Here is a 27,090-nt window from a genome sequence, read left to right on the forward strand (position 1 = left end):
GATAGCACACATTAAACCAATACTTGAAACACTACCGCGCGTACGGTCGAAATCAAATTCTTTGCCGTGATTGAATCTGTGTTTTGATTTTCAAGTACGGTTACTCTGATAACAAATGAGAGAATTTGACAGTTTGAGGACCGCTCCTAAATTAAGCACACTAGATGTTAGTCACAAGATCTGCAGCGCCATTGAAAGTCTAAAATATGTCTATTCGCCTTACACACCAATCTAAAAAGAGCAATTTTCACAAAAATATAGTTCAACAACGAATTTAGAAATTTTATTTGCACAAATTTCACTATATACTGTTTCATTTTTGTTTATTATGAACATTACTGTTATGAATTGGAATGAAAAGTATCTCAACAATGTATAGGGCACTGCATGAAATTCTATCCTTCTCTTTCACTCTTACAGAAATTTTGTAAACAACAAGGCCACGAAACGTCAAAATCCCATACAAAATCAAAACAGTGCAGTGCCCTATATGCGGCTCAATTGTGTAAAACATTTCGACATTCTTTTACTTGCATTTAGGTACTTTATCGGTAAAGTGCATATAAGTTCGCAGCTTCCAAAGTGAGCTGCGATCGGACTTTGATTTTTATCAAAATTGATAATATTCGCCCCCAAAACGACGATTCGACCGCTTGGGCAGTAAGTGCCCGAAATAGGTCCCTCTGCTCAAATGGTCTCAGACCCTGTTGAAATGAACAGAAAATTTTGGCTCAGTGTTTGAAAATATTTCAGCACTTGTTCAGCTCCTATGCGGAAATCGTGGAACATATTGGAATTGGTTGATGTCTTAGATGAATAATTTCATTTTAAACGCCTAAAAATTTCTATTTGGCCAAAGTAGTGTCGAATTTATTTTATTCCGCTAAACTTCTACTACACGAAAACTATTTCATGAGTTTGTGTATTAAATGCATTAAATGAACAAAATTAAGAAATTTTGTTTTATCATATTTCTATCTACATATTTACAAAGCCGTCTATGAGGTCTATGGATGTGCTCTCTATCCGGAAACCTGCGGGTAGAGAAAAAAATTAAAGAAAGGCTGTGAAATATTTCAGCTAGTTGTTCGGGCAAAGAAGGCCGGGGAAATTTGAATTTTAAAATTTTCACATTCCTGATTTGCTTCCTGGCCGCACAGTTCACAAATTCGAAATGGTAAAGATATTTTGGATTACAATTGTAGAGATAACTTTCCTTACTCCAGGTTTCTCCCCCGCAGGCTCAATCCCACAGTCGTAGCCGGACTCCACCGCGAAGCTACCGGAAGAACGACAGCAGTGAAGGCCGCTGTCGGGAGCATCGACATCGCAGCCGTAGGCATGGTCACGGATCGTCCCGGCGACGTCGTCATCACTACCGAAGCATAAGCAGCCCCAGCAGCATTAGTGAAACGTCGGCCTGTTCGTCATGCCGTTCGACGCCGGCACGATCGATCCGTCCGGTGGATCCTCCGAAGAGCACATGCCTTGGTGTGTTCGGGCTGAGTAGCTACACCACCGAAGCCAATCTGATGGATGTGTTCTCGCCGTACGGTACCATCGACAAAGCCATGATTGTTTACGATGCCAAGACGAAGGCCTCCCGTGGGTTTGGGTTCGTGTACTTCCAGGAGCAGAGTTCGGCCACGGAGGCCAAACTGCAGTGCAACGGAATGGAACTGCACGAGCGAACGATCCGGGTGGATTATTCGGTGACCGAGCGGCCGCATACGCCCACACCGGGAGTGTACATGGGGGCTAGATGTACTGAGAAACGGAAGCACCGTAGTACCCAAAGCTACAGAGGACAAAGTTACGAGTAAGTAGTTTTTAAAATTAAAAACAGTCATATCGAAGAGAACCTGTATATAGGGTCTGGGATCATTTGGGCAGGAGCACATATTTTGGGCACTTGCTGCTATAACTCAGTCAATTTTGAACCGATTGACTTAATTTTTGAGACACGATCAGATACGCAAAATTCAAGTCAATCGGTTTGATGTTGACTGAGTTATAGCAGCAAGTGCCCAGAATAGGTGCTCGTGACCAAAATTTCCCAGACTATAGGGCGTCGCAGAAAGTTTACTGTCCATTTAAGTAAGCAACCTAATAACCATATCCCCACAACATTCGTTTTAGGTAGTATTGCAGACTACATTCCAAATTGGGTTTTTAAATTTTGAAAATTGAATTGATTTTTCGTTTTTATACGAAAGAGCATATTTTTCTGAGCCACCATGATTTTTTTTCTGATTTTTAGAACTTAATTGTGATACCTAAAATCAATTTCAAAGATATTTTTTGAAATCACCTTTTGACAGCTGGGCAACTGCTTGACAGCTCCGCCCAGTACAAAATGCGACCAGGGGTGATTCGACAAATCGCTCCCATACAAACTTCAAATTTATTTTTAAATAGGTTCCCGAGCTCCAAAATTCATGAAAATTTGGATTTCGGCTCAGTTTGGCATGTAGATTCAGAATATGGGATTATCTCAACACCACTAAAGAAGCCAATTGGACTATCACACTTCTTATAGTACGCCTAAAAAGTGTGATAAAAGTGCACATTTGCCTCGGATCGTCTCGACGTCTTCGGAGCACTTATTCCTCCATTTACAAGGAATAAGTGCACCGAAGACCTCAATTTGATCCGACGTATCCATGCGCTGTAATCACACTTTGAAGGTGTGTGCACACTATTGTGTCAGTCCAATTTGGGGTGCAGTCAGCAATATATATGCATGCAGGTGAATGCACTTCTTGAAATGTTTCCCTTCTTTTAAAATAGGCTATTCATTCGAGTTTGCACTGTCCAATCGTGTACTGTTTCAGAGTTATTTGGCAGCCAAACTATTAATATCTCTATAAAAATTTTTCCTTCTTCTCATCAGAAGCTGTTCTTTCGAGTTGGAGTGTTACATAGTTTATTTGCAGACCAACTACTAACTCCATAGGGGATTTGTTCTTTTTGCAATAATAGGCTGTTCTTTCAAGTTGAGTTTTTCAGAAATCACTGGCGGCCAAACTGGCAACTTGTTCTGATATTTTCCTTTTTTTTTAGAATAGACTGTTCTAACTTCTTACTGTATATGAGATTTGTCCTTCTTCAATGTATCCAGCTTTTTACGCTGGCATTCCATAAAACTTGAATCACCCCTCTCTGACATGTCTTGCCGACACTATAATTTTATTATGGTTGGATCGAAGCAAGCTCGTCAGTGTTGAAAATTTGGTTGTGGATGAAAAAACCCAAATTAATCCACCTAGAGGTGATAGTGCCTTTCTCGTCGTATATGTTCTCACGATCTTTCCGTCGACGTAAGTCAAAGTGTTCCTGAATCCTGATATTTTTTAAGAAAAGCAAGCATTTTATCAAAGCCATCATTGAATTGACTTAAAACTTTATTGATGGCACATACTCCGACGTTGTGTTCAGCGTAAAAGCAGAGCTGAATAATATCAGATTTCTCAGTTGACTGCTTGAGTACCTTCACTAACATTGGGAGCTGATCAATATCAAGACGATACTAACAAGTTAAGATATAACTTTTTACACATTCGCAGATCATTTTGCAGTCTTCGATAAAGTTTTTTTTGCACATTCTAGGTTATATTTTATTGACCGTTAAAAACAAGAACGTAGTGAGTATAGTGAGACGTCTGTTTGTATGTGGGTTTAATATGTCAAGATTTTGTTCTCTTACACATATTTATCGCTTGCATTAATTTTATTTACTTTCGTAGTTCCGGCGAAGCATCAAACGCTGGTTGTGAAACCCTACCAGTAGTCTCTAATGCGGTATGAGCCTATTTTCTAGTTAACTGTTCCTCAGGTTATTAAAAAAAGCCGTAATGTGATGTGTCGCATGGTACATTTGGTTGCTTTCCGGAACAGGTTCCGGAGCACCACCGGGTCTCCCAAATATAGTCTGAGGCAATATCATTGCTAACGTACATCAGGTAACCTAAAAAACACGATTTGATTTATCTTATGCATGGGTACAAATCACTTTTACATTTGACCACTTCCAGTGGGACACCCAGAACTTTTTTCGGGACACTACCGGTTGTCTAAAATATGGTCTGAGGCTATGTTCTTACGAATCGATCATCGTGTTATCAAAAAAGGGTCTCCACTTGGCCTAGTGGTTAAGGCTATGAATCGCCAATCCGGAAACGGCGGTTTTGATTCCCGTTCCAGTCGGGAACATTTTCTCGACTTCCTGAGCATAGTGTATCATTGTCCTTGCCTCACAATATACAAATTCATGCAATGGCGGGCAAAGAAAACCCTTCAATTATTAACTGTGGAAGTGCTCTAAAGAACACTAAGTAGAAGAGAGGCAGGCCAAGTTTCAATGCGAACGTCGAGCTATAAAGAAGAAGAAGTTATCAAAAAAGCTGCTATTTGATGTACTGTCAAACCCCGCGTATTCATCACTCTTTAATAAGACACTTTTTAACTTGTACCCCGCTCATTCGAAATTTGTTGCATTAAAAAAATGATGAAATGTCTCAGTGTAATATACTGTAAATACGAATGATAAGTTCCGAAAGTTCTAATTTGGTGCATTCTGACACCTGATCCGTTTGGTGATCAGCCGCAGTAAACCTCGGAAGCCAACAATCGTAAAATGTACAAGCTATCAATTCGTACCACCACAATATCAATAAGATTTGTGTTCAAAAACAAATCATACAATCTAAACAAAACTAAAGTAGAGTTAGTTTATCGAATTGAAAGTTTACACAGGTAATTTGACAGCAATCATTGTCGAATCAGCGTGGCTTTATGGTACGACACGCATGAATTTGATTCAATTTCACATTTACAACTTTCGGTTCACATTATACCACTCACCGATTGTCCCTGATGTGGTCTTAGACTAGTTTCATGCAAATTATTAATCAGTTCTCCTAAAAAGTCGCAAATTGATGTAATGCATGTATGGGTTTGGTTCATTCGTGCATTTCGCCAGTTCCGGCGAGGCACTCGAATCTGGTTCCGGAACACTACTGACCTGAGACTATTTTCTTGCTGACCGTTCTTCGCGTTATCGAAGAAGCCGTTATTTAGTGTGCTGCGTGTATGCGTTTGGTTTTTTTCTCTCTACATTTGACCACCTCGTCGGGGCACCTGGAACCGGTTTCGGCACACTATTGGTTTTCCAAAGTATGGTCTATGATTTTTTTTGTTAACCGTTCATCAGCTTACTTTAAAGGTCATTAAATGTGTCGAATTTATAGGTTTGGTTCTCCTTTACATTTGACCACTTCCGATGGGGCAACCGTAATCGGTTGCGGAACACTACCGGTTGTCCCCAATATAGCCGGAAACTTTTTTTTGTTAAATCAAGATGCCATAAAATCCGCGATTTGATGTGTCGCTTGCATGGGTTTGGTTCCCTTTTATATTTGGCCATTTCCGGCGGGACACCCGGAACCGGTTCTGGATCACAACCGATTCAGATATGTTCTGAAAATAGTTTCCTGCTTACTGTTCATCAGGATATAAAAAAAGCCACGATTTGATATGTCCCTTGCAAGGGTTTAATTAACTTTTATACTATGCCACCTCCGGCGGAACATCTGGAACCGGTTCCGATATGGTCTGAGAATGCTTTCCTGCTAACTGTTCATCAGGTTATCGAAAAAGCTATGGTTTGATATGTCACATGCATGGTTTTATTTCAATTTTATATTTGGCCACTTCCGACGGGACACCCGGAACCGGTTCCGGGACACAACCGGTTCAGATATGGTCTGAGAATATTATCCTGCTTACTGTTCATCAGGATATCAAAAAAGACACTATTTGATATGTCGCATGCATAGGTTTGGTTAACTTTAATACTTGGCCACTTCTCGCGGGACATTTGCAACCGGTTCCGGAACACTACCGGTTCCGATATGGTCTGGGGATGTTTTCCTGCTTACTGTTCACCACGTTATTGAAAAAGCTGCGGTTTGATATGTCGCATGCATGGGTTTAGTTCACTTTTATGTTTGGTCACTTCCGGTGGGACACCCGGAACCGGTTCCGGGACACTACCGGTTCAGATATGGTCTGAGACTATTTTTCTGCTTACCATTCATCAAGTTATCGAAAATGCCGTAGTATGATGTGTCGCATGGATGGGTTTGTAGCGTTTTCATATCTGGCCCCTTCCTGGGGTACCGGTCCGGAACACCTAAATGGCCATAACTCCGGAACGGCTGGACCGATCTGAAGCATTTTCAATAGGAAACAATGGGACCAGATTACGCGTCGAATGAACCGTCGGTCAATAAAATCGGTTGAGGTTTACTGCCAAAAAATGATGTGAGTTTTTTGTACACACACATACACACACACACACATACACACACACACACACATACACACACACAGACATCACCTCAATTCGTCGAGCTGAGTCGATTGGTATATAAGACTTGACCCCTCCGGAGGCTCTATCAAATTTTCGTTTTTGGAGTGAACATATAGCCTTTCGGTACACCTTGGTGTACGAGAAAGGCAAAACGTCAAGCATTTCAATTCTGGTTTTCAGAAAATTATAATATAGTAGAAATATCTTTTATATTTTGTATTTAATCCTTAAAAATATTGCTTTTTAGGTTGTTACTGCCAAAAACCGTATGATATCAACTAATTGCCGAAGTATTTTGGACCAATGGATCAATAAAAATAATTCAAAATGTTTTGAAAGCTTCTTTCACTTCACCAGACCTGTGACCAGACAAGCTGTGAAATCCAAAAAGCAATGTTGGTGGTTGGATTATGTTGATGGATGTTTGGCAAGGATGATTGGCTCTCATGGAACTGTACCTAGCCCTGAACATGTCCAGATTTGGACCTAACCTAGTGTGAGTGTCATCCGATCAGGACCCTTCACGAACCCGCTGACTGCACTGTCCATAACATTGAAATGAAACTGACATTTACGATTACATTGGTTGACAAAACGACAAAATTATGTGTACAGGAGATTAAATACAACTCAGGCAATATTTTCGATAAGTCTATTTTTACATTATACATCTGCATGCACAAAATACTGCAATGACTGTCCCCCTAAGGTGAAGAAACTGTCGAAATCGCCTTTACACGCAACTAAATGTAAATTATTATACAGAAATGCAAAGTAAAGAACTACAAGGTTTTAACGGTCTTAGTAAATACACACACAAACAGACGTCACACTTCGAACATTTTTCGATTCAAATCATAGTATCGGAAACTTGTACGCTCAATACTAAAAGGACTGAGTTTGGCCGACCATCATCCAGGTGGCGGTAGTGAGCAAAGGTCAAACTCGAACAAAAACGATGCGAGCGCCACGGGTGGGCAGTTGGCCAATTATCAAATTTTTAAATGGACCGATAAATCGGTGTACGATGGGAAAAGTGAAAGTGTTACGTCTGTTTGTCTGTGGTAAATATGTAAATTTAGAAAAGAGATGTCTAGTGCAGGGGTTCCCAACCATTTTGAGGTGGCGACCCCCTTTAAGAATTGCCAAAACATCCGCGGCCCAATGAAAATTTTTAGAAAAAAATATGAATTAAATCAGGGGTTCCCAACCATTTTGAGGTGGCGACCCCCTTTAAGAATTGCCAAAACATCCGCGGCCCAATGAAAATTTTTAGAAAAAAATATGAATTAAATGAACGAAACCGAGTTTTTTTTGGGTACAGTGACGTAGCCAGAAATTTACTGTGGGAGGGATTTTCGACGGTCAATGACACTCACATTTCGTAAAAATGATGTCATGAACATTCAATTTAAATCATAGCTGAAAAATAGCGGCGCAGCCGAAATTTTTTTCTTCTGAAGGCGTTTTATACTGAAAATTTGTTCCTCAAATTATGGCTTTTGGAGGTGGCGGTATACAAAATTAAAAATTGATAAAATTTGCACAACATAGAATAAAAATTTAACAATTTTTTTGGTAACATCGCGGCCCCCCTAGACTGGCTTCACGGCCCCCCAGGGGGCCGCGGACCACCGGTTGGGAACCCGTGGTCTAGTGTAATTAATATACAAACAACATATGGCGGGATTTAGGACATAATTCATCTTTCAGTATTCCTTTGGGTGACTGACTAAAACCTAGTTTGTTGAGTGGACAAATGAAGAAAAGAAAAGGATTTATGGACCAGTCCGGCCAAATTGCGGTCTACTTTCTCTTCGGTTGTAAAAAGCTTCTGAATAAACAAAATATGCACGACCAATTTTTTTTTAACCGTAGTGTGGCCAGCAAAAAAAACACCCGTAGAAGGCCGGCAGGGTACCCGGGTACCCACGAAATGGAAATGATCATATCTCAGCGATTTTTCCACCGATTTTAAAAGTTTTTGCCTCATTCAACTCAGAAACTCATTATCTATCGAGATCGTATTTGGTTGGACCGGTCCGATCACCATGGGTACCGGAAAATCCGGATTTACGGATCCATGTTTTTATACAATACAACATACGGGATTTTCGGTAGGTTAGTAGCAATTTCAGTACCAAGCATCGTAAAATTGCTTTGGCATATTGTATCTGACTGGCCTGGAATCATAAAACGTGTTGACTTCGAAACTGTGATTTCGGAACACGCTTCTCGTGGGGCCATGGTTGACCATAAACACTTTAAGATATCCTAGCCTTAACAATGTGGGTTTCAATATGGTATAAGGACATGCTCCCAAAAATATGGATTTTCCGGTGATTAGATCGGTCTAACCAAATATTTTCCCGATAGATGATGAGTTTCTGAATTGAATGAGCTAAAAATTTCCAAAATCTATGAAAAATTGACGGAGATATGATCATTTCAATTTCGTGGGTACCCGGGTACCCTGCCGGCCTTCCACGTAATAAAAAAATGCAGGAGCCCTTCCCCCTGCCCTCCTCACTTTAAAATTCGGACAACCCCATTAATAGATGTATATTCACGAGTTCTAAGATCTAACAGAGTTCCAACATCCTAGTCTCAACAATCATTAAAATATCGAGATTTGGAATTGAAAAAGGTACCCGGGTACCCTGCTGGCCACATAAGTGTTAATATTCACAGCTGTCAATAAAAGCGTTGATGTTTCCAATCGAGTGCCTAAAATTAGCAGAAAGTTGTTAAAAATGGGAAATTTATGAAAATTATAATTCAAAACTATCAGCTGCAAACCTAGCTGTAAACTGCTGTAAACATTTGTGAAAATTTTTGACAGTTGAATCAACAACCTACATTTTGACCTACTTAGATTTTACTATAAAATCTGTCGGCAAGAAATGTCAAAATCGATTCACCCCTTGTTGTTTTATGGCTAGCGTAAAAAGCTGGATAGGCTGTTCTTTCTAGTTACAATGTTACTAAATTTATTGGCGATCATTCTATTAAGGCGAAACTGGGTATGTTTCCTCACTTTTTGGTTTTTGATTTTTTATGAAATAACGAAGCAATATTTTCAAAATCGGTTTCGTTACACCTGTATAGTATAGATCAAGGTATCTCTTGAATTTTTCCAGGTGGAAAATGTTTTTCGTTTTTGCAGAAACCATTTTTAAACAAAATTTCACAAAAATGGTTTCTGCAAAAACGAAAAAAAAAATCCATTTGAAAAAAAAAACAGGAGATAGCTTGATCCATACTCCACATGTGTTTGAAAACCGATTTTGAAAACATTGCTTCGTTATTTTATAAAATATCAAAAACCAAAAAAAAATAGCAAATGCTTCCAGTTTTGCCTTAATTCCATCTGGTGTAAAAATGGGTTGTACTTTCGACTTACATAGTTGTTTGGTAGCCGTGTGGTATATAAGCACATGCACATTTCAGTATACAGGCCGTTTAAAAACTACGTAGAGTTTTATGTGGAAGGGAGGTCTATCCAAAGTCTACGCTATGGACAAAACAGGCCAAACATGTCTAAAAGGTCCAATCTGCAGAAGAGAGGCTCTCTTTTGTTTCCCTCTCTTTCGTTAATATATCAGCTGTATATTTGTATTATGATTGTCTCCTTGCATTGAACGATGGTCAAAACAATCGTCTTTTAATTTGTACTGCAAAAATAGTTGAAAAGTGTACCATTACATTGCAATAATTGAAAGAGAAAGTGAACAAAGAGAGCCTCTCAAATGCAGATAGGACCTATTGAAATGTTTGACCTGAAAAATCTACGAGCGGGAGGGGGAGAGGTCTGAGGTGACCAAAATTTAGTCTACGTCTATTTTACGAAACGACAACAGTGTTGATATTGATATTAATCTTAGAGGGGAATAACACCCAACTGGTTTGGTTGAAAGCGTAGAGTAAACTGACATTTATTTCCAATTCAAATTCTTAAGCCTACTATGATTGGTGCCGTAACCACCGAGTTGCTTCGATCTCCATCACTCCTCCTCAAGCTCGGTAGTCTGTAAACCAATTCGCTGTCGCATCTTCTCCATCTTCACGCGTGCCAACGGTTTCGTTAAACCATCGGCTACCATCTCCTCGCTAGGGCAATAGCGTACGTTCATCACGCCATCGCTGACCAACTCCTTAATAAAATTGAACCGTGTGTCGATGTGCTTGGTTCGCTTGCTATCTCCGTTCGATTTCAGCATCGCTATACAGCTCTGGTTGTCCTCACACGGAGAGACGAAACTACCCAAAAGTGAGTTCTTTCCACCCAACTTCGGGGTTGCGTGCGTCAAGCCAATTTTGAGTTGATGGAATCGATGTTTTTGTTGGGTTGTTCCCGCTTGCTTCCATGTGAAAAAAAATACCTAATTTTAAGTTTTTTCCACCCAACCGAAATTTTGACTAGGTTGTAGTCACCCAAATTTGAGTACTGTGCTAGAAACTCAGTTTTGGCTTGACGCACGGAACTGCAAAAGTTGGGGTGTTTCTCTCTTCACTCTCTGACAACAATAGAAAGAGCGCATGAAAAGGGAGATGAAAAAGAACTCAAAATTGAGTTTAAAAGTACCTAATTTTGAGTTTTTCAGTTTCTCCGTGCATGGATGACCACCGGCATAGGCGCCAACTTAGGGGGGGGGGGGCAAGCATGGTTTTGCCCCCCCAATATTTGATGATTTTTTGATTTTCCCATACAAAAATTAAGAAAAAACCGGGAAAATCAGGCTTTGCCCCCCCCAATAATTTGACCAAGTTGGCGCGTCTGACCACCGGAGCCGGAACTTCTTCGCCTACATCCTTCAGTAGCTTCAGCAACCACATCGACTCACGGCTGGCTTCGGAAAGTGCCACATATTCAGCTTCGGTCGACGAAAGTGTGACACATGGTTGCTTTCGGGCTGCCCAGCTCACTGATCCTCCGAGACTGAAGATGAAGCCGGTGTTGGATTTCCGGTCTGCTTTGTTGCCGGCCCAATCGGCGTCGACGTACGCTCCGAGAGGTCCGGATGACCCCAGTCGCAGGCTCAAAGTTGCTGTTGACTTTAGGTACCGGAGTGTCCGCTTTGCTTCTGTCCAGTCTGCTTCCGTTGGTCGACTTACTTTGCGACCGAGAATTGAAGCACTGATGGCGATGTCCGGCCTCGTGTTTACCGCAATGTACAGAAGAGCGCCCACCAGGCTCTGGAACTCGTCGTTTCTAGGCATGGGCTCCTCCTCCTTCTGCTGTGCATTTGGGTACCCAGGGTCCATCGGTATCGGAGAATGCTTCGCATTTGTCTGTCCAAATCGTTCGGCAACTTTCTCGATGTAGGACCTTTGGCTCAGGAAAAACTGTCCATCGGATCGGGTGACTTTGATGCCCAAATAGTGCTTCACATCTCCAAGGCGTGAACTGCCCCGCAAGATGCTTCCGAACTCTTTCGTACTCTGCTTCTGTGTCGGTTACAATCAGCATATCGTCCACATATAGCAATATGAACGACTGCTTCTTCTTCCAGGTTTTCACGAACAGACAGGGATCTGCATCAGACGGAACGTACCCAAGCTGCTTCTTCGTTGATTTTGGCATTCCAGACTCTGCCGGCCTGCTTGAGTCCATAGAGGCTCTTTCCGTAACAGGCATACCTCGTTTCCGGTCCCGCCTTGGAACCCTTTCGGCTGTTTCATGAAGATGGTCTCCTTGAGCTCTCCATGCAAATACGCCGTCTTCACGTCGACGTGCTTTACCAACATACCTCGCCGGGCGGCGACACTCAACAGCGTCCGAAAAGTGGTTTGCTTGGCAACTGGCGCAAACACCTCGTCGTAGTCGGTCCCGTACTGCTGACTGAAGCCTTGTGCCACGAGTCTGGCTTTGTAGCGGATGACGCTTCCGCTCTCGTCCGTCTTCTTCTTAAAAATCCATTTGCAGCCAATCGCTCTCTTGTTTGGCGGCAAACGAACAACATCCCATGTGGAGTTTTCTTCGAGCGACTGCAGCTCCTCCGCTATGGCTTGCTTCCACATATCGCGCTCGGGCCCGGACATTGCTTCGTGACTGTACCGCTGTGGTGGAATCCCTTTTGTGGTACGTTCCGATCGCCGAACTACTGATACATCGGCATCGTCGCCGACGGCCTGCTAACCTCTTAGAGGGGAATAAAACCCAACTGGTTTGGTTGAAAGCGTAGAGTAAACTGACATTTATTTCCAATTCAAATTCTTAAGCCTACTATGATTGGTTCCGTAACCACCGAGTTGCTTCGATCTCCATCAATTAACACTCACGGGCTTGGGTGCAACCTCCTGTCAAATTTTTATTCATGAAATAAGCGATCAGCTGATCCGAAACGTCTCGTAAAATGGCTCATTACGAATTTTCCCATTAGGGGCCATCCATATACCACGTGGACAGAAAAATCGTGGTTTTTGACCTCCTCCTCGTGGACAAGTGTGGACTTTTAAATTGACCCCTACCCCCCTCCCACAATGTCCACGTGGACATAACTAAAGATTTTTCCCTGTTTTGATTTTAATTTTTTTTTTTGAAAATGATTTTTTTCGTAGCAATGCTTTATATATAGTTTATAACTTAATAATTACAAATATTCTGTAGTTTTTGAGTGAGTAAAGGCGCTTAAGCCTAGGCACTAGAGCCAGGACACAGATCAAATACCTGTGTTCCATCCCAGGAAGCATCAAGCACCAAGGGGTGACAATAACCTTCTTTGCTTCGTCACCCCCACCGATTTTCACCGTATTTTGCTTTTCTCATAAACTGAGCGATTGGTACGAGATGTCCCCACTCATTGTCTTTATTGCTGAATTTAAAATGCTGCACAGTAGGCCTGGCCGCTTTAATGCTTGTAATGCATCTTCCATGTACTGCAAAAATTAATAATGACAAGAAAAATGATGGAAGAAGTCGATTGTATCATTTTCCAGGATTCTTTCAATGAATGGCTGTGTATGTGTAGACTAGACTAGACTAGACTAATAATTACAAATATTCTGTAGTTTTCGTAATCGGTACAAATTATAATTTATTGATTTTTTTCATGAAATACATAATTGCAAGAGGAAGCCCCTTTTAAGTGACTTGTTTTAAAATCTTCTAAAAGAAGTATGTACAACATTATTTTGAACGGAATGTTTTTCAATCTATGATTGTAATAATTTGTTGAGAAAATTTCTCCAAAAGGTCTTCCCATTGTGAAATCCTCCAGGAATTCCGCCGGAGATTCTTTCAGATGTTTTACTGGGAATTCATAGTGATTTTTTTAGGGTAGTCCTCAAAAAGTTTCACCTAGAATTCCTCGAGAAATACCACGACAAATTCGTCTAGGAGTGCCACTGGGAAATCCTTCAGAAGTCCAATATAAATTACTGAAGGAGATCTTTCGGAAATTCCTCTAGAAGTTATACTATGATTTCTCTAGAAACCCCACTAGGATTTCCGTTTTAGGATTCCGCTGGGGGTTCTACGAGGAATTCGTTCAAAAGTTCTTCCGGGAGTTGCTTCGGGAACTTCCCCATAAGTTTCTCAGGGAATTTATCCAGATGTTTGATAGGGAATTCCTCTAAGAGTTTCACCGAGAATTCCTTTAGGACATACTATTGGGTTCACTTGGTATTCTTCTAGGAGTGCCACCCTTTGATTTTCACCGGGAATTTCTCTAGGAGTTTCACTGCAAATTCCTCTAAGACTTCTGCCAAGATTTACTCTAGGAGTTTCAGTGGAGTTCTTGCAGAAACTCCTTTGGGAATTCTATCGAAAGTTTTCCTGATGATTCTTCCAATAAATTCTGCGGTATTTCTACAATCTTTTCCGAGAGTTCTTCTGTATTTTTTCTGGCAAATCTTCCTGAAGTTTCCCAGGGAATTCTGTCAGGAGTTTATTCCGGAAGTTTTCCGAAAGTACCTTTGTAAATTCCTCTTAAATTTTTAGCACCGATTTTTCTGGAAGATTCTCCGCAAAATCTTCAAAAGTTTCTTCGAAATTTCCTGAGGGAACTCTTGTGTAAGTTTATTCAGGGAATCTTTGGAATATTTCAGGAATTCTTTTAAAGAGATTTTTTTAGAAGTTCTCAGGAGAACTCCACCGGATTGCTTCGATCTTGTCGTAGAGTTAGATATCAGTCCTAAATATTTGTGCTTTGGTAACAGACGGGAAGAAGGCAACTCTCATTCTAGGACTGTAACACCTACGAATTTGTGCGACTCGCTTTATGCTAATACTAGCTAATGCTTATGATAAGTTCCCATGAGTATTCAACCGAAATCTACCAAAATTATCTCCTGGAATTTTATCTTGTAACTCCTCCCGACTTTTTTTTTATCCCTCGGGATTTTTTTTTAAGTTGCTCCGGGAGATGCTTCGGAAATTATTATAAACATTACTTATTATTATTATTATTATTTGTTTCGTTAGTGTATCTTTGTTTCTTAATTTTTATATCAATGTTGTCCACGTGGACATTTGGCAGACCCCCACCCCCGTCTCCGTGGAGAAGCGTGGACTTTTCTCGAACCCCCTCCCCCTCCAAGTTGTCCACGTGGTATATGGATGGCCCCATAGGAAATTTGCCCTTCTTTAATTTTTAGGCTGTTCTTTCTAGTTATATCCTTGCCAACCTTATTCGCAGCCAAAGAATTAACTGCATTTTTTTCTCTTTAATAATGTGTTGTTTTTCTAATTTATACTGCTACAGAGTTGTTTAATTACCAAACTCTCTATTCTTCCTTAGGGACCATTCATAAACCTCGTAGACTTTTTGGGGGGAGGGGGAGGGGGTCTGACCAAAGTCTACGCTCCATACAAATTTCAAAATTTTTGTATGGACGAAAGTCTACGAGGGGGGAGGGGTTCATTCACAAATGGCCGGGGTTCTGCTAAACCGAACTAAGCGCCAAAAAGATAATTCCGAGATAATTAAGCTTAAAGTTCAACCACTAACAAATAAACAACAGCGGAGATTATTTGAAACTTTTCCGCACACATGTAACTTACAAGCCTTCATTAACCATCAGAAATGAAGAATACATGTAAATTATTTGAAATCATTGATATAATTACATTTTATTTCTTGGTACTTTGCACTTCACTCTGGCTTGGTACACTTGCAGTTCACTCTGGCTGATCAAAAATATTGAAAAGTGGTTTATAGTTCAGTTTGGCTGAATGTGTTTTTTTGTTTCAGATAAAACCAGTTGGATCGTGCCAATAATCTTGGTTTTTCATCGTCTATCAAGTTGAAATCGATATCACTCACAATCCTTTACATGAATCAAAGAGGACGCGTAGAGTAGGGTAGCACGAAGGTCTCAAAATAGTTTGAAATATGAACGGCGGAAGCCCTCCCAGCTCAGCCCTTCCCACCCATGCTTTTTATCATAAGCGGTGCATGTGGAGGCACAGAGCAAGAGTGATTATGTCAAATGATGTCCTTGCATGCCCTGAGGTCCTGAGATGTGAATGTGGAGCAATTTATGTACTTCAAATTTAAGCTGGTCGAAGAAAACCATGAGAATGTTCTGCCAAAGTGCACTAAGTACAAACAAAGTTTTCAAATATATGAAAGAGATTCGCACTTGGATCATCTGAGTGATAACCAAGCGCGTTACCTCTAGGTCATATTACATTGCTGAAAGTCTCTCGTTAAGTCTGAATCAATTTCTAAACATTCTTCTCAAGGATGGTTTTCTTGAAAACGCCATTTTTCGATCAGCCAAAGTGAACCAAGTGTTTGATTTTTGTTTTCAAACTTTATTATTTTAATTAGCTTTGTTGTTCAATGACGGCTTCTGTGTTAAATTACCAGTATGAGGTGTATCGACATAACGCTTGTATTAAAAACCAGTTGGTTTTTGTATTCTTGAGAATAAATTGATTCTAAAATGCTGTGTACTTAGTTCGGTCTGGCTGAATATGATTTGGAAAAATGGCGATCAGCGCCATCGAAACATAATTGATTCCTCCAACACCTATATTTCTTATAACGTGTTAATTTCTCTCACATATTGTTACTATCAGTCGGTTAGAAGTTAGAAATCTGACGGCGATGAGGAGAACTTGAAACGTTTATCACCTGGTCCAAAACTAGAATATTTCGCTGATTCTATCGAATGGTTTACAGTTCACTCTGGTTGGATGCAAATTAATATTTTGTATGTTCTGCTAAACAGAAATTTTGAATTTACTCCGCGAAGAGCTGTCAGAATTACTGGATTTTTACATAGAAGGAAGATCATCATTTTCTTCACCCAATGGTTAAGAAAACTCAATGTTTCAAAAAATGGTCTTTGGTTCGGTTTAGCAGAACCCCGACCAAATGTCATAACACCAAAATTGGCCTTTTTTGACACCCACCCACCCCTTCGTAACATTGTTTATATGGGAAGAAATTTTTTTTGTTCGAGCTGTAACACAATGAAGTACACCCACCCACCCCCTCCAGCGTTATGACATTTGTGAGTTTTGAGTTAATATCGGCGATCATCATCAAATCACAAGTACTTTCGATTACCTGAATAAAAATTTCAAGTTTGTTCTAGGATTTATGAAAAAAATACCAAGTCATTTTGTCTCATTGACCAATGTAACCGCATAACAGTCACACTGAAGAAATAGACTGGCTTTGAAGCGTGTTATCAATCATAAAAAGGAAACCCATCTTTACCTATATCCTTTATGAAAAACATCATCAGAATTACCTATTCAAAAATATTCTTTCGGGGTAATGGCGTTCGGGGTAGTGGCCTTTTTGGGGTATGTAATGTCTTTCGGGTAAGTGGCGTTCAGGGTAATGGCATTCGGGGTAAAGGGGTAGCACCAAGGAGATATCGACATGTCGAAAGGTAAAATGTAGGCAGATTTCATTCCGCTTGATTGAACTTATTTATGAGATAGTCTTGTAATAAAAAATAAATAACTTTTGAATGCTCCAAAAATACGTTCTAAATTGAAGGTGACCCATTTTGCCCCGCGGCCGTTTATATGGAGATTATATGGAATGTATTGCTTAAGAAAATTGGCTAAAAACCATTTTATTTTTTATTTCCAATGAGAGTGAATAATTTTTCAATCAATGTCCCAAACTTTTGTATATTCATGCTGGTCATCTAACAAAATTATTAACATAATCAAACCATGAGTAATGCGCCCGAAAATGGCACTGACCCATTTTGCCCCGCCCCTCCCGACTCATCTTTCAGTCGACGCAATAAATCTTGCCTTAGAGTCAGTGATCAGCCCTTAATCTCTGTGCTTTGATAACGGGCGTAAGCAGGAAATTCTCATAACAACGATCTGGGGCTGTACCACCTATGAATTTCTGAATCCTGAGAATACTTTATTTAGAAAAGCAAGAATTTTATCAAAGTCATCATCGAATTGGGAAACTTATTAATGGCACTTATTCCGACGTTATGTTCAACGTATAGTCTTCTCAGATGACTACCTTCACTCAGTGTTGGGAATACTCACTTGCAAGAGTGATACTCACTTGCGTCTATCTCAGTCCAGAAGCATGCTATCAAAAAATGATGTTTGAAGGGCTTTTAGATTGTTGTTTAATCTAAAAGTTTGCCGAATAAAGTAAAGGTCGCAAACGCATACCAAAGTTGTGAGAGAGCTGTGAGTACGAGATGAGTAAAATTTGAATAATTTATACTCACCTTGTGCTCACAGCTCTCTCACAACTTTGGTATGCGTTTGCGACCTTTACTTTATTCGGCAAACTTTTAGATTAAACAACAATCTAAAAGCCCTTCATATGTCATTTTTTGATAGCATACTTCTGGACTGAGATAGAAGCAAGTGAGTATAACTTTTCGCTAGTGAGTATTCCCAACACTGCCTTCACTGGAGGCCGATCCATACCAAGATGACAATTACAAGCTAGGATAAAACTTTCTTCGACAGATCACTTTGAGCTCTTCAGAAACATTTTTTCTGCACACTATAGGCCGTATTTAATTACCATTTGGTTACAGGATTCATGTAAAATTTGGAATGTAGTTATTTGAATTGTCAATACTAAATCCCATCCAAATTTCAACCCAGCCACATCAATATTTTTTTTGGGGGTCTCCCGTTAGCCTAGTGATTAAGGCTATGGATCGCCAATCCGGAGACGGCGGGTTCGATTCCCGTTCCAGTCGGGAAAATTTTCTCGACTTCCTGGGCATAGTGTATCATTGTCCTTGCCTCACAATATACAAATTCATGCAATGGCAGGCAAAGAAAGCCCTTCAATTATCAACTGTGGAAGTGCTCAAAAGAACACTAAGTTGAAGCGAGGCAGGCCAAGTCCCAGTGGGGACGTAGAGCCATAAAGAAGAAGAAGAAGAACATCAATATTTTGCGCAGTAATTTTAGACGCAAAATTTAAAAAAAAAAACCTTTGTTCGGGGGTGATGCTTTTAAATTTTAGTTTTTCCATACAATGTTGACCCATACTTACCGATCAGGCTGAGGCTGGGGTGGCCTCTGCTGAACATAGGAGTCGCCTCCATTCCACTCGGTCCATGGCTGTTTGTCTCCAGTTTCGCACTCTGCGAAGGGTCCGCAGATCGTCCTCCACTTGGTCGACCCACCTAGTTCGCTGCGCTCCACGTCTTCTTGTACCGGTCGGATGACTCTCGAGAACCATTTTAGTCGGGTTGCTATCCGACATCCTGATGACGTGACCCGCCCACCGTAGCCTCCCGATTTTCGCGGTATGGACGATGGTTGGTTCTCTCAGCAGCTGATGCAGCTCGTGGTTCATTCGCCTTCTCCAAGTCCCATGTTCCATCTGCACTCCGCCGTAGATGGTACGCAACACTTTCCGTTCGAAAACTCCAAGGGCGCGTTGGTCCTCTGCACGTAGGGTCCATGTTTCGTGCCCATAGAGGACGACCGGTCTAATCAGCGTTTTGTAGATGGTTGACTTCGTGTTACGGCGAACTTTATTCGATCGTAGAGTTCTGCGTAAGAGTAAGAGTAAGAACGATTTCCTGCCACAATGCGCCTCTGAATTTCTCTGCTGGTGTCGTTGTCGGCGGTCACCCATCATGCCCTTTGCCATCATGTACTTTGTCTTCGACACATTAATGACTAATCCGATTCGCCTGGCTTCACTCTTTAGTCGGATGTAAGTTTCCGCCATCGTCTCAAATTTACGAGCAATAATATCAGCAATAATAGCAATAATAGCTGAACGGACTTCGTGAAAATCGTCCCACTCGTGTTTATACCCGCTCTCCTTATTACACCCTCTAATCTAAAGCAATGTTGAACAGCAAGCACGAAAGACCATCACCTTGCCGTAACCCTCTGCGAGATTCGAAGGGACTCGAGAGTGTCCCTGATACTCGAACTACGCACATCACTCGATCCATCGTCGCCTTGATCAATCGTATCAGTTTATCCGGGAATCCGTATTCGTGCATAATCTGCCATAGCTGTTCTCGATCGATTGTATCATACGCCGATTTGAAATCGATGAACAAGTGGGCCCATATAGCCGAGGCGGTAAACGCACGGGTATTCAGCATGACCATGCTGAGGGTGACGGGTTCGATTCCCGGTCGGTCCAGGATCTTTTCGTAAAGGAAATTTCCTTGACTTCCTTGGGCATAGAGTATCTTCGTGCCTGCCACACGATATACACATGCAAAATGGTCATTGGCAGAGGAAGCTCTCAGTTAATAACTGTGGAAGTGCTCATAGAACACTAAGCTGAGAAGCAGGCTTTGTTCCAGTGAGGACGTTACGCCAAGAAGAGGAGAGGAGGAACAAGTGATGTGTGGGCACGTTGTATTCGCGGCATTTCTGCAACACCTGGCGGATGGCGAACATCTGGTCCGTTGTAGCGCGTTCACCCATGAATCCAGCCTGATATTGCCCCACGAACTCTCTTGCAATCGGTGATAGACGGCGGCATAAAATTTGGGAGAGTATCTTGTAGGCAGCGCTCAGTAGTGTGATCGCGCGGTAGTTTCCGCAATCCAACTTGTCGCCCTTTTTGTAGATAGGACACATGATACCTTCCATCCATTCCCCCGGTAATACTTCCTCCTCCCAAATCTTGGTAATGACCCAGTGTAGTGCTCTCACCAGTGCTTCTCCACCGTATTTTAGAAGCTCCTCAATCTCTTGAAGGTCAGGGGCCGGAAGTCTTTCGTCCTGTGCACATACTCCTAGATCTGTTACCACGCCACCTTCGGTACTTGCAACGTCGCTATTGAGGTGCTCATCGTAATGCTGCCGCCACCTCTCGACCACCTCACGCTCGCTCGTGAGAATATTCCCGTTCCTCTGCCGTTTAGCCTGGGTTGAAGAGAAGTGTTTCGTCAACCCAGGCGAAGCACCAGATGACATGAAAACCGAAAGAGAGTGAGAGAGATGCGGATACAAAATGCATAAATCAGTAACAAATTTTGAAAACGACGTATAATCAATGGTGTAGCATTGATTATACGTCGTTTTCAAAATTTATTACTGAAATAATAGTAATTCCGTGTCTACTTTTATTTCTGAGTGCATGAAGTAACCGTTACCGGTAGGGCAATAAGGGGTCATTCAAAAATGACGTCCATCGTTTAGGGGGGGGATGGTCTGAGAAAGTGTGATACCTGTGTGGATACCCTAAAAATGAATGGTCTCCATTCACCCATATAAGTAAAAAAATATATTAAAATTTGAGCACTCGTTTCTCTAATTAAATCTGGCAAGTTATTACTTAAAATGAACTTAAAAATTAACTTCGCAAAGTTGATTTGGACATTTTTACACAAAATAGAAGGAATGGTTACCTATTACGAAATCAGGTGACCTTCCCATCCTCTACTAAATGTACTATATCACCGATTTTTGTGAAAAAGAATTATAATTTTGTGGTTTTTAACAGCGGTACCAACAATGTTTTGAAGATTGGTGTAAAACGACAGCCCTTATTCGCCCCAAATCTTCTTAGACCCACGGTGAATGGAGACTTGACGGATTTTGATCTGGTGCAATGTTTTTGGTCTTCAAGCTTGTAGCTACGGATGCTTTTCTTAGGGTCCCATTACACATGACAAATATTTGAAAAAAAAGTATAGATCTAAACCTTTCATTTGACACATTGGTAGCTTTTATGTATATGATTGTTGATTATTTTTATAAAAATTATTTCCCTTAGACTGGCCAAAACCGGTGCCCGCACCCTAGGCCATTTAAAGTTTTGACTTTGGGTGATCCCCCCCAAAAACGTTTTTTTCACAATAACTTATTTGAATTATTGTTTTCGAAGATGTGTTTCGGAGCATTTGAAGAGCAAGTAATGATGCATATTTGTTCTGACACACTTAATCCTTAATTGCCTGTTCAGCACTTTTTAGACAAAAATAGAACAGAAGAACTATTTCGGTAGTTTCGGTAATCGATTTTACTGAAGCTCAGTACACCAACTGTCAAAACCTAGTGCAAAAGCTAAACAATGCAGTATAGCTGTATACAGCTGTTCTATTTTCGTCAAAAATTTACCGAACACGGTATTCCAAATTAAGTGTGAACATTGCAAGTTACTAGGTCTTGTCACTCTAATGGTATGGGAAATTTTGACTTTAGAACAACGATGTCTTAAAATCCTTATATGTATCTCATGAAGTTGATACGATAAAAACGTCCTTTAAGCGGCAGTTGGAAGATCACATTTAAATTCAAATTTAGACCAAAAACTACGAGAACGTTATTCTTTTAATTGGAATAAATCGACTTCAAAAATCCCCATAAAAAAAAATAAAAAACTACATAGAACTCGCACAATTTTGAAGATGGAGTCGAACTGTCATCGGAAAGAAAATGTAGTTTTTTACCTATGTACATGTTTCCCATACACGAGTTTTTTGTAAACCGTGAAACAAAAGTATGAACTTTATAATTGGATTATTAGGGGTATATGCCATGTTTTTCTAGGAAATCAAAACGATTATATTCTTTAGAAACACTCGTCCCCACTGTCTATTTTATGTAAAAAGCGCACTGTCTTTGAAAGTTGAAAAGTACACAAAAAGTTGAAAGTTGGAAAAAAAAATAATAATCACATATTTATGTTTGAAAATGACTGCACCTCAGAAGGTTACAGAGCAACCTCAAACAAGCTGCTTTGGCTCGAAAAGAACTCTCATATCCAAACGTTTAGTTAATTTACTTGGGATAGTACCTATTGTCTTTTTTATCTATGAAAAAAGTAGTGATTTATCGCTACATGTTGTGATTTTATTCCTATTTCCTTTCAGTGACGATTACCATCACCACCATCGTCGATCCAGACGCAGCAGATCTCGCTCTCGTCATCGCCATCATAGATCTAGTCATCGTCGTCACCATCGACGCAACCGTTCTCCGTCGTATTCGTCTTCTATTGATTCGCGACGATCCTATCGATGAGTCTCGGGACGAGCTGCACTCCAAGATGTAAGTCAACATTTTCAAGATTTCATGAAGATCCTACAAAAAAGAAATTATAGTTGAAGACAAGCATTGTTGAAGACATTATTACTTTTCAAACGACGCAAGGGAAGGACAGAATGCTATTTATCAATTTATAGGGTTTAAATGTTTGCTGATAGTTATTTCTCTTTTTTCAGGATGTCTGTTGATCTCTTTTTGTTCCATGATGGCCTATCGTTTATGCAGGTTTGAACCTATATAAATTATTTATTCGTTGATATGATTAAGTGGTTTATGAATTTTTGCTTGGTAGAATAATAACTGAAAAATAAATGAAGTTCAATGCATGAGATAATAATTCAATTCTATGATGTACGGAAACTTAATTTAATAAGTACGACTACAGTATGCGGCAGGAAAAAAATGCGAAATTATTTTTCAACTTCAAACCACATTTTCGTCTATTTGACGCTAACCAATCTATGTCTTAACGTTCCATGATCCCTGAAAATTTATTTATAGTTACGAGTTTTAAGAAGTTGATTTTTTCAGTACGAGGCTTGCCGAGTATAATTTTTAGAACGATTTTATCTCAAGGGAGCACAGAGGGGCACTGGTTTTGGCTAGTCAAAGATAAATCATTTTTTCTATAAATAGTCAATAATCCTATGAAAACTAGCAATGTGTCAAATGAAAGGTTTCAATCTATATTTTGAAGGAAAAATGCAGAAATCAAGCCAATACTTGATTTTTGCATCAAAAGTGGCACTGGCCAAAAAAAAGCACTGCATCAGCTTTGGTCATATTCTTAAATATGCTAACTATTTTGGTCAATCACGTGTATTTTTTATGGGAGTGGCCAAAATAGAAGCAGCCTGGCCAAAATAGATAATTGAGAGCTGACTTTTTAAGGAAAATTATTTTTACTGTCATTTTTTTATTCAAAATCTATGGTTTTCACAGCTGTCATGCTGTTATAATATGATCTACTCGTAAAAATAAATTTATTCCGATTTGGATCGCAATAGGCTAAATAACGCACTATGGCCAAAACATCTGACTGTCCAAAACTGAAGTTTCTACCTTACACTGTAATGCATTGTGTGTCCTCAGTAGAAAATCATAGGAAAAAACATGGTATTTTTCAACACTGTTTCGTTTTTGTTTAACTCCTAAACTACCAAGGGTCCAAAAATAGACGGAAGTCCAACTTTGACAAGGCATTTCTCGGCCGTTGTTCAATCGATTTCAAAACTTTTTTTTGCGATGGAACCGGACAGGTTTCAAGATCATCGTCCATTTAAAAAAATATAAAATGGATGCGTCTACCCAAAGTTATTAAACAAAAGGCACACCATGCTGCATGCTCAAAAGGCACTTCCTAGTTTTTTTGAGAACGCATTATTTGCGCACATTGATCAATAAAACAAAATTTAAAGCGATGACATATGGGTTTTTCGGCTCTAAATCATGCGTACAGCTGGAGTGAACATGTTTATGCAAAATTAGTGATTTTTCAGTACACTGATATTTTATCTTACTCAAAAAACTGCTAAAATACCCTATTTTTCACATAAAATAAGCATTACATCAAAATTCAAAGCGATGACATATAGTTTTTTTGGTCTTAAATTGTTCGTAGGATTGTACTCGACATTTTTGATGAACAATGAAAATGTTCTAATTACACTCTTATTTTGTTTTACCCGGAAAACTACGAAAATTCCATACTTTTTACACAAAGTAGTAAACAAAACTAAATTTCAAACGATAACACCTAGTTTTTTAGCCTTGAAATGTTCGTAGCAGTTTGGGGGACATACTTGAAGAATAATAATGATGTTTTCATTACACTCAAATTTTGATTCACTCAAAAATCAACGAAAGTAACACATTTTTCACGCAAAGTGGTTAACAAAAATAATGGCTTACAATGCAAAGTGTTTTTTACCTTTAAATTATTCGTGAAAGCGTACTGAACTTTCTTGATGAGTAATAGTGATGTTTTCATGACACACTTAATTTATTTTACTCGAAAAGCTACAAAAATATTATAATTTTCATACAAAACAGTCAATAAAACAAAATTTAAAGTCATAACATGTAGTTGTATGGCCTTAAATTTTCCGTTACAATGTACTGGACCTGCTTTTGCTAAAATGTTGATGTTTGCATCACACTACTATTTTGTTTTATAAAAAATGTACGAAAATACCACAAAAAACAAATAACCCAAAATTAAAAGCAATGATATGTAGTTATTCAACTTGAAATATATCGTAGTAGGTTAGTGGATTCGTTTGAACAACCTTAGTGATGTTTTTATTACACTCATATTTTAAATCACTCAAAATACTTGGAAAATACCACATTTTGCACACAAAGTAGTCATCAAATAAAAATTGGAGTCAATGCATTATAGTTTTTTTTGCCATGAAATTAATTGTAAAAAATACTGTACACGAAAAGAAATTTAATTATTATCTTTATAAGGATTGATTGTTATTTTTTATTAGATACACCGTAATTTCTTTTATAACACAAACTTTTTTTATTCATATATGTACCTAATAAGAGCCATAACTTTTTCTTATATCATGTATAAGTTTTGTGTTATGGCTACAAAGTATTAGTTTAAACTAATATATTAAATAAGATCTGGCTTTGAAAATTCGTACCGCTACAACCAAACGACGCCGTCGTTTGTTCAACGGACGGAGGAAGCCATTGTGACCGAGGGCTGGTTTCAACCGAGGTTTCAACATCACAAAAAAGTGTTCTTCCTCGCATAAAGCACAGGAAAGTGCTTTAAGATTATGGTACGTATTAAATATCTAAATTATATTCATCTGTCTGCTGCAGCTAACAAAAAAAATCTTTTCCACAGAGTATCCTTGCAAAGAGCCACAATCTTGGAACACGGTCTCAAGAAATCCCCCGGATTCTCAGCCCCGGTGCTCTATCCTGAGCTTTTATTCAAGTTCCCCGATACCGAGGTCAAGAAACAGCATCAGATCGCCATCGTTGTCGCTTCCCCAGGAGGAAAACACCTTTCGCCGAACGTGAACGGACGCCCGAGGAAAACGCAAACCGCGCATCTCTCCAAGGAAGTGCCCTGCTGCGGCGGTATAGAACCCGACTACAAAAGTGTTGACTATAGTTGAGCGGTTTTTCTATATTCAATGCCGACAGAACCGAATGTACTTTTGAATAAATAATAAATTAATTATGTCTGAGTCAAAATCTTAACTTTATTTCTATTTAAAAAAAATGAAACAAAATATTAGGGTTATAATCAAAATACATTGTAATAAGATTCATTAGGTTCGACGCATACATACTATAACATTTCTAATAATTGTTATTACAAATAGTGAATGACATTCATTAGGTCAACATTATACATTTTATTAAGTGTGCGTTATGCTCTATATAACACTCTCAAATGAGTTTGATAAGAAAAACGAAATGGCAAAAATGTATAACATTTTCTTATACATTCAATATGGAAATTTCTTTTCGTGTACTTGTTTGATAAACAATAGTGATCTTTGAATTACACTCGTTGTTTTTTTTTAAATTTGTATATAAAAAAAACAAAAAACAACTCAAATAAAGAGAACTTACTATGCGCAGCATATAGTAACATGTTGATGTACCTAAAAAAATATATTTTTACACAGATAAGGTACCCCGGGGCAAGTGGGACCTAAAAAAATGCTAGTTTGGTTTTGTCAAGCCAAAAAATTCTAAACATAAATAATTTTATAATTCCAATGGTTCTGAAAGACATTGTTGGTATATTTCTTCATATTAACGGGCATTGAAACTGTTTCAAAATTTTTAAAATCTGTATATTATGCATATGATGAAAAGTGGGGCAGATCTTCATTAACACCGTATCACGGGGCAAGTGGGACCTATTCGGATTTTTTGTACAAATGGCTTAATAAAGTTGCTGCATATATGTAATGTAGCATAAATTATAGATATATTATGCGAATAACTATGTTTAGCGATTTATGTTGGAAAAGTTTTGTGGTATCGTGCATAAATTACGTAACAAATGTAATAACGAATCACTGAGAAAAAAATGATTAAACTCTAGCAGCTCGTGCAAAACAAATTGATTTTATTTATACAAAAAGCGCCCTAAGGTTAAATGCCGAAAGATTTCCAAACTTGCTTTCCATATTACGTAGTTTATTCGACTCGCCAAAAGATTTTTTAAGATTTACTAACATAATTTTAAGATCATTAAATAAAGATTCTTAAATCGTGAACTTTGAATGAGTCGTTTTCC

The 27,090-nt window shown here is 39.3% G+C and overlaps 1 protein-coding gene across 1 annotated transcript; it reads left to right on the forward strand.

Moving 5' to 3' along the window:
* The first annotated feature begins 1,090 nt into the window (after nt 1-1,090).
* LOC109425089 (transformer-2 protein homolog alpha) lies at nt 1,091-23,196 on the forward strand. The gene is made up of 4 exons (XM_029869155.2): nt 1,091-1,177; nt 1,242-1,819; nt 22,634-22,811; nt 22,985-23,196. The coding sequence occupies exons 1-3, from the start codon at nt 1,175-1,177 to the stop codon at nt 22,782-22,784; spliced, it is 732 nt and encodes a 243-aa protein (XP_029725015.2). The 5' UTR covers nt 1,091-1,174; the 3' UTR covers nt 22,785-22,811; nt 22,985-23,196.
* Nucleotides 23,197-27,090: the final 3,894 nt, after the last annotated feature.

The sequence above is a fragment of the Aedes albopictus genome, chromosome 2 (genome assembly GCF_035046485.1).
Source record: "Aedes albopictus strain Foshan chromosome 2, AalbF5, whole genome shotgun sequence".
NCBI classification, from domain to species: Eukaryota; Metazoa; Arthropoda; class Insecta; order Diptera; family Culicidae; genus Aedes; species Aedes albopictus.

Excerpts from the sequence above, each read along its gene's own strand:
- LOC109425089 (XM_029869155.2), top strand. Across the intron at positions 1,820-22,633 it reads TACAGAGGACAAAGTTACGA|TGACGATTACCATCACCACC; the intron begins GTAAGTAGTTTT and ends ATTTCCTTTCAG.